The sequence below is a fragment of the Salvelinus fontinalis genome, chromosome 7, assembly GCF_029448725.1.
Source record: "Salvelinus fontinalis isolate EN_2023a chromosome 7, ASM2944872v1, whole genome shotgun sequence".
NCBI lineage: Eukaryota > Metazoa > Chordata > Actinopteri > Salmoniformes > Salmonidae > Salvelinus > Salvelinus fontinalis.
The window spans coordinates 30,191,604-30,206,517 of NC_074671.1; the positions used below are offsets into that span (position 1 = coordinate 30,191,604).

General features: G+C 45.3%; 1 protein-coding gene across 2 annotated transcripts; it reads left to right on the forward strand.

Moving 5' to 3' along the window:
* The first annotated feature begins 1,699 nt into the window (after window positions 1-1,699).
* On the forward strand, window positions 1,700-14,542 carry LOC129859372 (mucin-5AC-like). Of its 2 annotated transcripts, none has more exons than XM_055929091.1 (12): window positions 1,700-1,774; window positions 2,492-6,782; window positions 6,901-7,596; window positions 7,810-7,944; window positions 8,229-8,316; window positions 8,646-8,715; window positions 8,810-8,918; window positions 9,218-9,349; window positions 9,586-9,675; window positions 9,991-10,134; window positions 10,904-11,088; window positions 11,395-14,542. In XM_055929091.1, the coding sequence occupies exons 2-12, from the start codon at window positions 2,493-2,495 to the stop codon at window positions 11,561-11,563; spliced, it is 6,108 nt and encodes a 2,035-aa protein (XP_055785066.1). In that variant the 5' UTR covers window positions 1,700-1,774; window position 2,492; the 3' UTR covers window positions 11,564-14,542. The 2 variants fall into 2 exon arrangements, with proteins under 2 accessions (XP_055785066.1, XP_055785065.1); XM_055929090.1 differs by lacking the exon at window positions 1,700-1,774 and adding an exon at window positions 1,781-2,037.
* Window positions 14,543-14,914: the final 372 nt, after the last annotated feature.

Sequence of the window (14,914 nt, forward strand, 5' to 3'; positions counted from 1 at the left end):
ACTTTGCTTTCGTCAAAGAATCCTCCATTTGCAGAAATTACAGCCTTGCAGACCTTTGGCATTCTAGTTGTCAATTTGTTACAGTAATCTGAATAGATTTCACCCCATGCTTCCAGAAACACCTCCCACAAGTTGGATTGGCTTGATGGGCACTTCTTACGTAACATATGGTCAAGCTGCTCCCACAACAGCTCAATAGGGTGAGCTCCAGTGACTGTGCTGGCCGCTCCATTATCGACAGAACACCATCTGACTGCTTCTCCCCTAAATAGTTTTGCATAGTTTGGTGCTGTGCTTTGAGTTATTGTCCTGTTGTAGGAGGAAATTGGCTCCAATTAAGCGCCGTCAACTGGGTATGGCATGGCGTTGCAAAATTGAGTGATAGCCTTCCTTCTTCAAGATCCCTTTTACCCTGTACAAATCTCCCACTTTACCACCACCAAAGCACCCCCATACCACCACATTGCCTCCACCATGCTTGACAGATGGTGTCAAGCACTCCTCCAGCATCTTTTCATTTTCTCTGCATCTCACGAATGTTCTTCTTTGTGATCCGAACACCTCAAACTTAGATTCGTCTGCACATTGAGAAACAGATGCCTCACTGGCAGCTTCATTAAATAGTACCCGCAAAACGCCAGTCTCAATGACAACAGTGAAGAGGCGACCCTGGGATGCTGGCCTTCTAGGCCAGCACATTTGCACATTTGTGGCCTGCTGGAGGTCATTTTGCAGGGCTCTGGCAGTGCTCCTCCTTGCACAAAGGCGGAGGTAGCGGTCCTGCTGCTGGGTTGTTGCCCTCCTACGGCCTCATCCACGTCTCCTGATGTACTGGCCTGTCTCCTGGTAGTGCCTCCATGCTCTGGACACTACGCTGACAGACACAGCAAACCTTCTTGCCACAGCTCGCATTGATGTGCCATGCTGGATGAGCTGCACTACCTGAGCCACTTGTGTGGGTTGTAGACTCCGTCTCATGCTACCACTAGAGTGAGAGCACCGCCAGCATTCAAAAGTGACCAAAACATCAGCCAGGAAGCATAGGAACTGAGAAGTGGTCTGTGGTCACCACCTGCAGAATCACTCCTTTATTGGGGGTGTCTTGCTAATTGCCTATAATTTCCACCTTTTGTCTATTCCATTTGCACAACAGCATGTGACATTTATTGTCAATCAGTGTTGCTTCCTAAGTGGACAGTTTGATTTCACAGAAGTGTGATTGACATGGAGTTACATTGTGTTGTTTAAGTGTTCCCTTTATTTTTTTGAGCAGTTTATATATATGTGTATATATATAATATGTATATATATATATATATATATATATATATATATATATATATATATATATGTGTGTGTGTGTGTGTGTCCATATTGTTTACTTGTGGATATATCGTATGTTTCAAGAGAAAATAGCCTAATTAAAGAAAAAAGCATCTAATCAACAATGGCATTATTTTCAATGAACTCTGTAACTCTCCCAACTATTGACTTCTTTCACAACTGCCCCCAAACGTACCCAAAAAGGCCATTAGATGTAATCTTGTAAAATTCCCGCAAAAACCCTTAAAAGCTACCAAAATTCTGATATTTACTGGTAACCCTGTCACTAATTTAGGTATAACTGAGGTATAACTGAGGTATAATAATTACGCTCTTAACACACCCTAGCCCCGCCTCCTCAGTTCCGGCATTTTTGCTCCGGAAGTACACCAAATCTTTGGTTCACAGGAAAAGGAAAAAAACAGCTGTTGTTGGGAAACAAAACAGTAAAGTGAGTTTTAGTGACGAATGTGTTTATTTTATAGTTTTATTATAGGACTACGTATCATAAAAAATGACGAGACGTGATTTAGTTTAGCATTTTTGTTTCTTGCAAATTTTAGCTAGCTAACATTATTAGCTAGCTTGGTACGACACTAGGCTGTAGCCAATTCTCAAGTGTCAACGTTATCGACTGAAAAGCAGTGGTTTGCTCGCAATCTATTCATTATCAACTAACTGGCGTGCTAATCTCTACCTGCATAGTGAATGGACGTGAGTTTGATCATTGGAGTAACTAGATAGGTGGCTAGATAAATAGCTAAGTAGCTAGCTTTCTTGTTATTGTTGCAGCTAACAACATTAGCTAGCTTGCTAGCTGTCTAGCCATCCACTTAGCTGTTGCGCTCATTACAGCAGGCAAGCTAATTCGTTTTCGTGCTGTACTTAGCTAGGTTACATATTCCAATTACTAGCTTTATAGGCTACAGTACAAGATTTGAGCAATAACCACATACCACGCTTCGAGTAAGTGTTTAATCTGTCATTGGCTGCTTACTCTGATAGTTATGATTTGACACTGACACAGAAGCACATACAGCTTACCAATACTCCATGTAGCGTGGTTATTATATTCTCAATGGTATTGACTGTGTTATACTTTTTCAATAATAACAATGACAACAAACACCTATTGCCATTCATACATTGCATCACCTTTTCTTCATAGAATGCCTGCCCCTAAAAGACAACAGACTTCTCAGGATCCTCAAACTAAGAGAAGAAAGTTGGATCAGAATGAAGTGGCCATGCCATCTAACAAAATGACACCAGCCTCTGCAACATCAAGCAAGACCCATAGAGAAGGACCTTCACAGAGAAGGAATAAGAAAAAGCCCCCAGTACAACGAAAAGACAGAAATAAACCATCAAAGTCCGGCCGTCATTCCTCTAAGACAAGATCAGCCCAAAAGGCCACCACAAGGACAAAGTCCAATCCCCTTGTCAAGAATGCCAAGCTGCCGAAAGCCACAAGTACCTCATCAAATAATCCCAACTCCAAAGGAACCCTAAAAAGACCAGCCAAGATCTCGAAAACAGCTTCCACAGAGTCAGACGAGGAGCTTATCAGAACTCGCAAACCCGATTGCATCAGAAAATACTCTAATGGGGATAGAGGGAAGCGTAAAGGGGCACAGACTAACCCAAATGAAGCAGCCTTACCCTCAGACCCTGTGCAAATGGATCACAATTATGGTATACCCCCTGCATCTCGTAGTCATTCTGAATGTGAGCAAAGTAAAACGAAGGGATTCACAGAGTCCACCAGAAGCCCAGAGAGCCAGAGAGATGTAAAGATGGGAACTCAAGCATCTTCAGTGAAGGCTTCAGATCCCGTACCTGGACAACCTGAGCAGGTGAACCAGAGCAGTGAGACACAGGAGATGCAGGGAGGTTCTGTGACTACAACTACAGATGAAGTTAATGAGAGTGTAGAGACCAAGCCTGACACACAAATAATGTCTCCTGCTATAGTAGCATCCTCTGAGAGAGCTTCAGACCCTATCCTTGAGCAGTTGAACCAGAGCAGGAAGATACAGGGAGATTCTGTGACTACTCCTACAAATGAAGTTAATGAGAGTGTAGAGACCAAGCCTGACACACAAATAATGTTTCCTCCCGCTATATTAGCATCCTCTGAGAAAGCTTCAGACCCCATCCCTGAGCAGTTGAACCAGAGCAGTGAGACACAGGAGATGCAGGGAGATTATGTGACTACTCCTACAGATGAAGTTAATGAGAGTGTAGAGACCAAGCCTGACACACAAATAATGTCTCCTCCCGCTATAGTAGCATCCTCTGAGAAAGCTTCAGACCCCATCCCTGAGCAGTTGAATCAGAGCAGTGATACACAGGAGATGCAGGGAGATTCTGTCACTACTCCTACAGATGAAGTTAATGAGAGTGTAGAGACCATGCCTGACACACAAATAATGTCTCCTGCTATAGTAGCATCCTCTGAGAGAGCTTCAGACCCCATCCCTGAGCAGTTGAACCAGAGCAGTAAGATGCAGGGAGATTCTGTCACTACTCCTACAGATGAAGTTAATGAGAGTGTAGAGACCATGCCTGACACACAAATAATGTCTCCCGCTATAGTAGCATCCTCTGAGAGAGCTTCAGACCCCATTCCTGAGCAGTTGAACCAGAGCAGTAAGATGCAGGGAGATTCTGTCACTACTCCTACAGATGAAGTTAATGAGAGTGTAGAGACCAAGCCTGACACACAAATAATGTCTCCCGCTATAGTAGCATCCTCTGAGAGAGCTTCAGACCCCATTCCTGAGCAGTTGAACCAGAGCAGTAAGATGCAGGGAGATTCTGTGACTACTCCTACAGATGAAGTTAATGAGAGTGTAGAGACCAAGCCTGACACACAAATAATGTCTCCTCCCGCTATATTAGCATCCTCTGAGAAAGCGTCAGACCCAATCCCTGAGCAGTTGAACCAGAGCAGTGAGATGCAGGGTGTTCAGGAAGGTTCTGTGACCACCTCTACAGTTCAAGTTAATGAGAGTGTAGAGAACAAGCTTGATGCATGTATCAAGTGTGCAGACCCTGTATCTGAACAGAGCACCAAGACGCAGGAGATGCAGGAAAATGCGACGACCACCCCTACAGGTCTTGTTAATGAACGTCTAGAGACTAAGGTCAATGCGAAAATATTATCTCCTCCAGCTAAAGGCCTAGTAGCATATAGCAGCAGTAGTGATTCCGAAAGTGAAAGTGAGGAAAATGAAAGGAAGGCAGTCGAAGAGTCAAGAGATGTGACAATGGAAACTCAAGTGTCTTCCGAGAAGGTTCCAGACCCTGTACATGAACAGGTGAAGCAGAGCAGTACGAGCCAGCAGATACAGGAAGATTCCATGACCACCTCTACAAATGAAGTTAGTGAAGGTCCCATGACCACGCCTAGTGAGAGTGTAGACACCAAGCTTGATACAAATATAAAGTCTCCATCTATAGAAGCGTTTTCAGAGGACGCTTCAGACCCTGTCCCTGAACAGGTTAATCAGATATGTATCGAAATAGAGGATATGCAGAAAAATTCTATGACCACCTCTTCCGATGAAGTAGTTGAACATTTAGATACCAAGCTTGATGCAAAAATAGATATCCCTCCACCTCTAGAAGCATCCTTTGAGGAGACCCATACAGTTGAAGTCAGTGAGAGTGCAGGGACCACGCTTGATGCAAATATGAAGTGTCCACATCCTGCAACTGTACATGTGATGCAGAGCACTGAGATGCAGGAAGATTCTGCGCCCACCCCTGCAGATCAAGTTAGTGAGAGTTTAGACACCAAGCTTGATATCGAAGTAAAATCTCCTCCACCGGTGGAAGTAGCCTCAGAAGAGACGGTAGACAATGTCTCAGAACAGGTGAAGCAGAGCACTGAGAGACAAGAGGTCCAGGAAGATTCCATGACCATCCCTACAGATAAACTTAGGGAAAGTTTAGAGACAATGTCGGGTGCTAAGATAAAGTCTCCACCCCTAGAAGCACTGTTCAGTGCTCTGAAGGAGTCCAGTCTTTGCAAACACCCCCTGTCTGATACAATGCGCTCAAATGTCAAAGAGTTTCTGGAAGTAGAGGATTCTTTAGAAACCATGAAAAAAGACTGTGATTTTGATGTGACAGAGAGTATTGAGTGTACATTAGACCTGGAGACCCCGATTATTGTTGAGGATATGGAGATCGGTCACTGTGTTGTGGAGGTGGTGGGAGAGAATGGGGAAGATGTGGATATGGATAGTGATCTGGAAATCATAGACAACTCTAAGGAGGTGCCAGAGAAGACAGTCCAGCTAACCAAAGGGTCTGAAGATGAGTGTCGTCTAGATAACAGTGAAGCTGGTACTGAAAAGAAAGGCACAAGTTCCTCTAACCAAGACAACACAAATTATGTCAAGAAGGAAGTTGCCAAAAAGACACAGGGTAGCCCGGAAAAACCTAAGAAACAGCAGATGAACCCTCAGGCCCGGACTAAAGCCAGACTAGCAGCGCTAGCTGAGCAAAAGGCAGCCGCCTCCAAAAAAGCGAGCAGGCAGCTCAACCTCCTAGCCTTATGTGAGGAAATAGCGGACGATATCGCCACGGACACCATGCTATTAAAGACGGAGGAAGAGGATGAGCAGGTTGTAACGGTTGAGGCTGAACCCAGCAAGGAGCCAGAATGCCCACAGCCTTTCACACAGGCGGAGACTGTCCCTATCCCTCCAACTCCTGCCGGGCCCAAGGAGCCCTCTACCCCAGTAGTACCCGCTGCTGCAGTTTCTGCTCCAGCCAAGCCCCCAGCTCCAGAGCCACCACAGAGACGCTTCTTCATCAGCCAAGTGACGGTGCCCCTCAAAATCCACGAGAAGAAGAAGCTTACCAGGTTCCAGAGGCTGCGGCAGGTGGAGCTGCAGCGGGAGAAGAATATGTCCTGGACCATGGTGAAGAAGCTCAAGTCCGATCAGGCCAATCAGAAGATGTTTCCGGAGACCGAGGCTAAACCTGCCCCCCCATTACTGTCCACTCCAGCAGTAGCAGCACCCATCCCAGTGACCGCAACACCCCCACCCCCCTCAGCCAGTCCAGCAGCACCCACAGTAGCTGCACCCTGTCCTACCCCAGCCGCAGCCAGCCCAGCAGTAACCCCTAAGCTTGAGCCCCCCAAAGTTGAGCCCCCCAAAGTGAACCCAAGTAAGGGACCCACCCTTAGAAAGAGGACGCTTCCAGCAGTACCCCCACCGATGCCCAACGGACTGAAAGCTCAGAAGGCCAAGCCTGTGGCGGAGTATAAGCCTTACAAAGCCAGGCCCAAGTACTCTTTTGATGACTTTCAACTGGATGACGAGCCGAAACCCACAGTGCAGAAGGCAGTACTACCGACCGTGCAGAGGGCAGCATTGAGACCTACGTCTACCACTATTCCGAGGGCAGCAGTGACACTTACGACAGCGGCCAAACATGAGGTAACTTTCTTGAACGATGATCTTAAATGATAAAATGCACGGATTAGTTTTTGTGTGGCAAAAACTGGATTGAAATTCATTCTAGAAAATGCATTCTAAACCTGTTCTCCTTCCACAGGACTCAAAACCTACCGGCCAGAAGACAGCAGTGCCTACCGGCCAGAAGGCAGCAGTACCTACCATGCAGAAGCCAGGGGTACCTACCAGCCAGAAGACGGCAGTACCTACCATGCAGAAGCCAGGAGTACCTACCGGCCAGAAGACGGCAGTACCTACAGGCCAGAAGACGGCAGTACCCACCGGCCAGAAGACGGCAGTACCTATTATGCAGAAGACGGCAGTACCTACCAGCCAGAAGACGGCAGTGCCTACCAGCCAGAAGACGGCAGTGCCTACCAGCCAGAAGACGGCAGTACCTACCAGCCAGAAGACGGCAGTACCTACCAGCCAGAAGACGGCAGTACCTACCAGCCAGAAGACGGCAGTACCTACCAGCCAGAAGACGACAGTACCCGCCGCGCAGAAGACGACAGTACCCGCCGCGCAGAAGCCGGCAGTACCCGCCGCGCAGAAGCCGGCAGTACCCGCCGCGCAGAAGCCGGCAGTACCCGCCGCGCAGAAGTCGGCAGTACCCGCCGCGCAGAAGCCGGCAGTACCCGCCGCGCAGAAGCCGGCAGTACCTACCGCGCAAAAAATAGTTGTACCTACCACTCAGAAGACCACACCAACTGTGCAGAAGGCAGTTGTGACAAAACCAACAGTGCAGAAGTCAGTAGAGACACCGACCCCTATGCCCAGAAATGGCAAACATGAGGTAACATTCTTGGTTTTAATTCTCCTTGAAGTAACCTTCTTGGTTTTTATACTATTGAAAACGACTTGTAGTACAATGAGTGCATACATTTTAAAAATATCCCTGTGGGATTTGAACCCTCGACCTGCAATGCTCTTACCTACATCCTTATAATTGATCTAAAAAATATTATCTTGTGTGGTGCAAGTGTCTTCATCTCCCCTCCTCCCACAGGACTCCAAACTCACTGTACAGAAGGCAGAAGTGCCTAAACCCACTGTACAAAAGGAAACAGTGGTACCTACACTTACCCCTCAAACTGAGCAGAAAGAAGAAGCATCACCTACGCCCAAAACTGCCAAAGATAAGGTAACATCCTTGGACCTGATCTTTCTTTATTAAGATGTAAGAATGGTATTTTTGTTGATCAATTATATTGAAATCTATTCAATAACTGTACAGGAGCCGGTTTCCCGAACGTTTCTTAGGGATAAGTTCATCATATGAACTTAGCCTTAAAATGCTTTTCAGAAACTTAACCCTGGTAACTTCAGTGACACATTTCGAAGCAGTGTGGATGATCATACAGCAGTTTTCATGCCTGACATAGTTTTGGGGATGCAATTTATCCCTAACCGCTTGTCTTTCCATAGGACTGCATAGCACCAGTGTCTTCCCCTCCCTTTGAAGAGACCCCACGAGATTCTGTTGACAAGGATCAGTGTGAAGAAAAGCCTGCTGGTACCCTCATGTCTGATAACATCTAACCAAATGACATTTTGAACAGTGTTATAACTACGGCTGTTAGATTGCTTTATCAATTTACCTGATTTTGGTAACCGTTACTTTGGACAGAATCAAGACGTCAATATCCTGGTAATGCTTTTTGTAGAAAAAAAATCTGAAAGTACAGCTCAATTTGAGAAAATTCTGAATTTGTGATTAATCACAGCAAATCCTGCAATTAACTCTATTACATTTTAAAAAAAATAGTTTGACAGCCCTAGTTATAACATATCGTCATATCCCCAGTGTAACATGCTTTGTTATAGAATCTGTCTCTTTCTTAGTTGCTGAGATTAAACCGGCATCCCCAGAGGTCAAGACAGAGGGCACGACAACAACAGAGTCCTCTGACTCGTAAGAACTAGCACTCAAATTGCAATACATCTTTTCCACACAAAAAACTATTTTCCAGAGTTAATTCGAACAAATTCTGTGTTTCCCGTGGTAGTGTGGTCGTGCAATCAGCAGATAATAGCAGTCCCCTCTCTGACGTATGTCTGCAGCAAGAGATAAAAAAACTAAAGGAGGCCGACAAAGATGAAAATCAAACCACCACTGTGAGTGTTTTGGTCTTTTGCCAAATACTGCCCACTGTATTACTGTACTTTGAATAGTTCTCTTTTGTAGAAGAGGGGTGTTATCCAAAGACTATATATGTTCCTACCATGGTCCCGGATCTGTTTGTGCTCTTGCCAACTCACTCGCTGTCATTGCCAAGCATTTGGCATGACAAAGATTGACAAGGAGTTGATTGCACAAACAGACTGGCACTCAGGCTAGTAAGTTCCTGTAATTATATAGAATCTAGGTACCGTATTTATGTCAGAACTGATCCAGTCCACGCGTCGTCTCCTAGGATGCAGGGCAGAAGCACTTTGGAGCGGTGACCTGCGGTGTGTGTGGGATGCTGTATTCCGCTGCCAACCCGGAGGACGAGTCCCAGCACCTGCACTTCCACAACCAGTTCATCAGTGCTGTCAGATATGTGGTGAGAACTAGCGGTCTCCCGCAGCATGTATGCGTCCAAAATGGCACCTTATTCCCTATGTAGTACACTACAAGAGTAGTGCAATACTGCATATAGGGAACAGGGAGAGCCATTTGGGACACAACCCTTGCGTGCCAACTCTACCTAACGCGTCACCTCTGATTCAAACAGCATCTCTCACACACATCATGCATCTCTCATCCTATAAAGCCACTGATTTGTCATGTCGTCCACAGGGGTGGAAGAAGGAGAGGATTCTGGGAGAGTACCCCGATGGCAAGATCATCCTTGTCCTTCCAGATGACCCCAAATATGCACTGAAAAAGGTGTGCTTCAGGCTCGGACTTTACACATGATCACATATGGAAAAACCTTTACTGTAATACAATCGAAATATAACAGCATTATTGATCTTAAATATACTTTGAAGCCCCTGATACATATCACAATAGTTTATTCGTCCTGTAGTCAAGGGTTGTATTCACTAGGCATCAAACGGACGAAAACTCACCGGAACGGGGAGGGATAAGAAACTCTGGTTTTCGTAGCGAAGCGTTTTCTGTTGCAAAACCGTTTTGGATACGACGTGCACTAATGACTAGGACCCTGCGAGGATGTCTCACAGTTTGTTGTGCTGTCAGGTTGAGGAGATCAGAGAGATGGTGGACAATGACCTGGGCTTCCAGCAGGTGGAAACCAAGTGTCCCTCCCAGACCAAAACCTTCCTGTTCATCTCCAATGACAAGAAGGTGGCTGGGTGCCTGATCGCTGAGCACATTCAGGAGGTGAGCAAGACGTCTGTGTGGGTTGGGGCTGTACTACTTCCTTCTCCCCCAATGCTTGTTAAGTGTTGTAGTATTCTCTATAGAGCTCAGTAGGAGCATTTCCCAAGCAGTCACAAGTATAGGGATATCACAGTAGACTGTCTGCTCAGTCTGAGTCAGTATAACACTAGTAATTAGTCAGTCCTATAATTAGGACTGCAGGCAGTTTGTTCCCAATTTATTTCACCGCAGGTTCATGTCATTATAAAAGCCTTATTGTTTCCCAGGGTGCCCATGTAAGTGATCACGTAGTACTGGATGCAGTATCCATCATCTAGCTTGTATTGCAATAACAAAGCCAGGAGTATGTCATTGGCTAATTACTGTAGAAGCCGTTTTGTTGTCTGATTGTAGAAGTCTGGTACTGTGGCCATTGTGAGAGCAGGCTAATTGAATAATAGTCAAACGACTGAATGAGTGGGTGTGTGGAGTGATTTACCGCACAGAGGAGTGTGCTTATCTCTCCCTCTGCCCCATGGTGGAAACAGGGATGTCACCAGGCAGATTAGAAACTTGGCACAGCTGATACAGAGCGCTGTAAAATAAGGGTGTGGGACCTCTGAGTGTGTTTCTGTCCACGAATGTGGGTGCTGGGATGATCTGCCGTTACGGGAAGTGTGCGTGTGCGTGGGAAGGGGTTTGAGATGGAGACTTTATTGTAATGATGTATCTGTGTGTGTGTGTGTGTGTGTGTGTGTGTGTGTGTGTGTGTGTGTGTGTGTGTGTGCAGGGCTACAGGGTGATCGAGGAGGCGGTACCTGAGGGCTCGGAGGGAGAGAAGGTGATGTTTGAGCGTCAGAGAGCCTGGTGCTGTTCCACTGACCCAGAGCCAGCCCTCTGTGGCATCAGCCGCATCTGGGTCTTCAGCATGATGAGACGGACGGGCATCGCCTCGCGCATGATCGAGTGTCTCAGGTCAGTCTTAACTAGCTGCAACACGTTTCTTTTTCATTTTTGTGTGTGTGAAAATCTACAGAATTTCATTGTGTAGTGCAGAGCGTGTGGTTTTCGGGGCATAACGCTCGCTCCTTCGGTCACCTATATACACCGCTCCCCATCGGAGACGGTTAAATCGCTGCGTCCACCTTTCCTGCTGTACTCCCACTTGCCTGTCTCCACCTCTGTTTCGGACTGTCCAAATAAGTGTCAAAAGTGTGCTTATAAAATGTCAAAGAAATATATATTTAAATCTGTAGTTTCTTCTCGTATTGCCCTCCTCAGGAACAACTTCATTTACGGCTCCTACCTGAGCAAGGAGGAGATTGCCTTCTCCGACCCAACGCCCGACGGGAAGCTCTTCGCTACACACTACTGCGGCACCTCGCAGTTCCTGGTTTATAACTTTGTCAGTGGGAATCGTTCAGACCAACCAAGTCTTAGCGTGGTGTAAGCAATCGCATCAAAGTGGATTTATGCTGAGGCCCAGTGAGACTTGCCCTCACCAACTAACCAACCGATCTCTGGATCTTGTCGTGGGGACAGCCTGTCACAAGCACATTGTGGTTCTTTTAGACTGAAGAGTTAAGACTCGGACTGGACTCTTCTGAGGGGGACATCTTGGTTTTTAATCTCAGGTTGAAAACAACAACTTGTTGTTTGAAAAATATTAAAATTCTCCCTTTAATCCCTGCATAGTATTTTGAGACAAATAATATTTTTCTTTATGTTTTTTAAATAAGAAACAAGCGTTTTATTGGAAGTATTAAAGCGTTTACATGCATGAAACTTGACAGCAATAGAATACAAAGAGCATTTCACAATTCATAGTTTCCAAAAATCGGAGAGATACACTACATTTTACTCAAACGGTCCTAAAACAATGCTGTGGTCCTGTTCTAATAATGCATTTAATTAATTTTAGCCTCTTAAATCAGGTTAAAAGTTGCTGTACTAAGGTGAAGACTTATTCCTCTTGTGTAGGGGATGTTCTTACACACATCATGTTCATCATCTCTTGGCATTTCATGCAGTGATATTATGACCACAGAGGTTCCATTATGTGATGGGGTACGTTACTAAACTCAACAAAAAAAGAAACGTCCTCACTGTCAACTGTGTTTATTTTCAGCAAACTTAACGTGTTAATGTTTGTATGATCATAACAAGATTCAACAACTGAGACATAAACTGAACAAGTCCCACAGACATATGACTAACAGAAATGGAATAATGTGTTCCTGAACAAAGGGGCGGTTGAAATCAAAAGTAACAGTCAGTATCTGGTGTGGCCACCAACTGCATTAAGTACTCCAGTGCATCTCCTCATGGACTGCACCAGATTTGCTAGTTCTTGCTGTGAGATGTTACCCCACTCTTTCACCAAGTCACCTGCAAGTTCCCGGACATTTCTGGGGGGAATGGCCCTAGCCCTCACCCTCCGATCCAACAGGTCCCAGACGTGCTCAATGGGATTGAGATCCGGGCTCTTCGCTGGCCATGGCAGAACACTGACATTCCTGTCTTGCAGGAAATCACACACAGAACGAGTAGTATGGCTGGTGGCATTGTCATGCTGAAGTGTCATGTCAGGCTGAGCCTGCAGGAAGGGTACCACATGAGAGAGGAGGACGTCTTCCCTGTAACGCACAGCGCTGAGATTGCCTGCAATGACAACAAGCTCAGTCCGATGATGCTGTGACACACCGCCCCAGACCATGACGGACCCTCCACCTCTAAATCGATCCCGCTCCAAAGTACAGGCCTTGGTGTTACGCTCATTCCTTCAACGATAAATGCGAATCCGACCTTCCCCCCTGATGAGACAAAACCGCGACTCGTCAGTGAAGAGCACTTTTTGCCAGTCCTGTCTGGTCCAGCGACGGGGGATTTGTGCCAATAGGCGACGTTGTTGCCTGTGAGGACCTGCCTTACAACAGGCCTACAAACCCTCAGTCTAGCCTCTCTCAGCCTATTGCGGACAGTCTGAGCACTGATGGAGGGATTGTGCATTCCTGGTATAATTCAGGCAGTTGTTGTTGGCATCCTGTACCTGTCCCGCAGGTGTGATGTACCGATCCTGTGCAGGTGTTGTTACACGTGGTCTGCCACTGCGAGGACGATCAGCTGTCCGTCCTGTCTCCCTGTAGCGCTGTCTTAGGCGTCTCACAGTACGGACATTGCAGTACATTATTGCCCTGGCCACATCTTCATGCCTTCTTGCAGCATGCCTAAGGCATGTTCACACAGATGAGCAGGGACCCTGGTCATCTTTCTTTTGGTGTTTTTCAGAGTCAGTAGAAAGGACACTAAAGAGGCCTAAGTTTTCATAACTGTGACCTTAATTGCCTACCGTCTGTTAGCTGTTAGTGTCTTAACTAACCGTTCCACTGTTGCATGTTCATTAATTGTTTATGGTTCATTGAACAAGCATACAGTGTTTAAACCCTTTTACAATGAAGATCTGTGAAGTTATTTGGATTTTTACGAATGATCTTTGAAAGACGGGGTCCTGAAAAAGGGACGTTTCTTTTTTTGCTGAGTTTACAAGAGTTCGCTCTCACACAATTTCTCATAATGTGTTTGTTTGATTCTGGTGAGTTCTTACTCACTATTTTCTTCACATGAAATTGTCATTCTCACTCTTGCTGCCATGTGTCCTAAAAGGGAGATTCCTTTTTTGGATAGTCATCCCTAGGCGGTAGCATGGACGGACTAGCAGGCAGGGAAACCGAGCTAATAACGTTGGTTGGATTTCTAGATGGGGCATTTTGCTGTAGTGTTCTTATTCAAGGCTCTTTACCCAAGTTGCCTCAAATATATCTAACTGTACAAATGTTACATTTGAGCCATGATATAAGTGAATTGGCAAGGCAGTGAGCATTTGCTTGTTTCCTCCGCTGTGTATGTTTGTGCCTGACAGATAGACCGACTTGTGATACTGTAGACTTCCTCAAAAGTTCTCGTTTAAGCTGCCCTCAACGGAGCCTTTTTCCCCCCCTGAATTCACATTTTTTTATGATATATTATTTCTTCTATCGTTAGAAAGTTTTATCAATGAGGTCATGCATTGTCCTAAATGCAAATAATAACTAAGAATTCAAAGTAAACCATGTGATATCAGCAATGCCATTGAAAGGGTTTTAAAGGCTTCGTGTTATTTGGTTTTTGAGGGAGTTGAAAACATCCATGTCAAATATTATTATTATTATTATTGTTAGTACTACAGGAAACCAAGGAACTGTTGCTCAGCCATCACAAAGGGTTGTGATTTATACATTTTCTTGTATCCATGTGATGCATTTAATCATCACATTGCCCTTCATGTTAAAACATTTTCTTTTTGAAAAATTGTCATGTGTAAGAAAACGAAATGGATTTATACAGAGCTGTCATGTAAATAGTTATTTAAAAAATAAACATTTTGAAAAACTCTCCTGCGATGGGTAAGTTGATTTAAGTTGCAATGTCTCAGTTGAGTGTTTTGAACATGCATGTCGCAATCATAATATTATAGCTGACATTGACAAGTAAAGCTTTGTGGTTACATATCACATCTATTCTATACCACCTTGGAATAGGTTGGGTGATGAAAGCTTCTTCCACCACCTAGTGGACACAGTACATGTCAACATATTTTCTCTGTTCTGTCTTACCGGTGGTGGCCAGTACAAAGCCCAATGTTACCAGGAAGTTTGATGAGATATTTCTGTGCATCTCTTATCAGTCATGGTGGCTCTGTTTGACAGACAGGTTTCTATCTGAATGTTCTAATTTAAGCCACTGTCATTATTACCCCAACAGC

Coding starts and splice junctions, on each gene's coding strand:
- LOC129859372 (XM_055929091.1), top strand. CDS start 2,493: ATGCCTGCCCCTAAAAGACAACAGACTTCTCAGGATCCTCAAACTAAG. Junction 9,676..9,990: donor CCAAATATGCACTGAAAAAG/GTGTGCTTCAGG, acceptor TTGTGCTGTCAG/GTTGAGGAGATCAGAGAGAT. Junction 10,135..10,903: donor TCGCTGAGCACATTCAGGAG/GTGAGCAAGACG, acceptor GTGTGTGTGCAG/GGCTACAGGGTGATCGAGGA.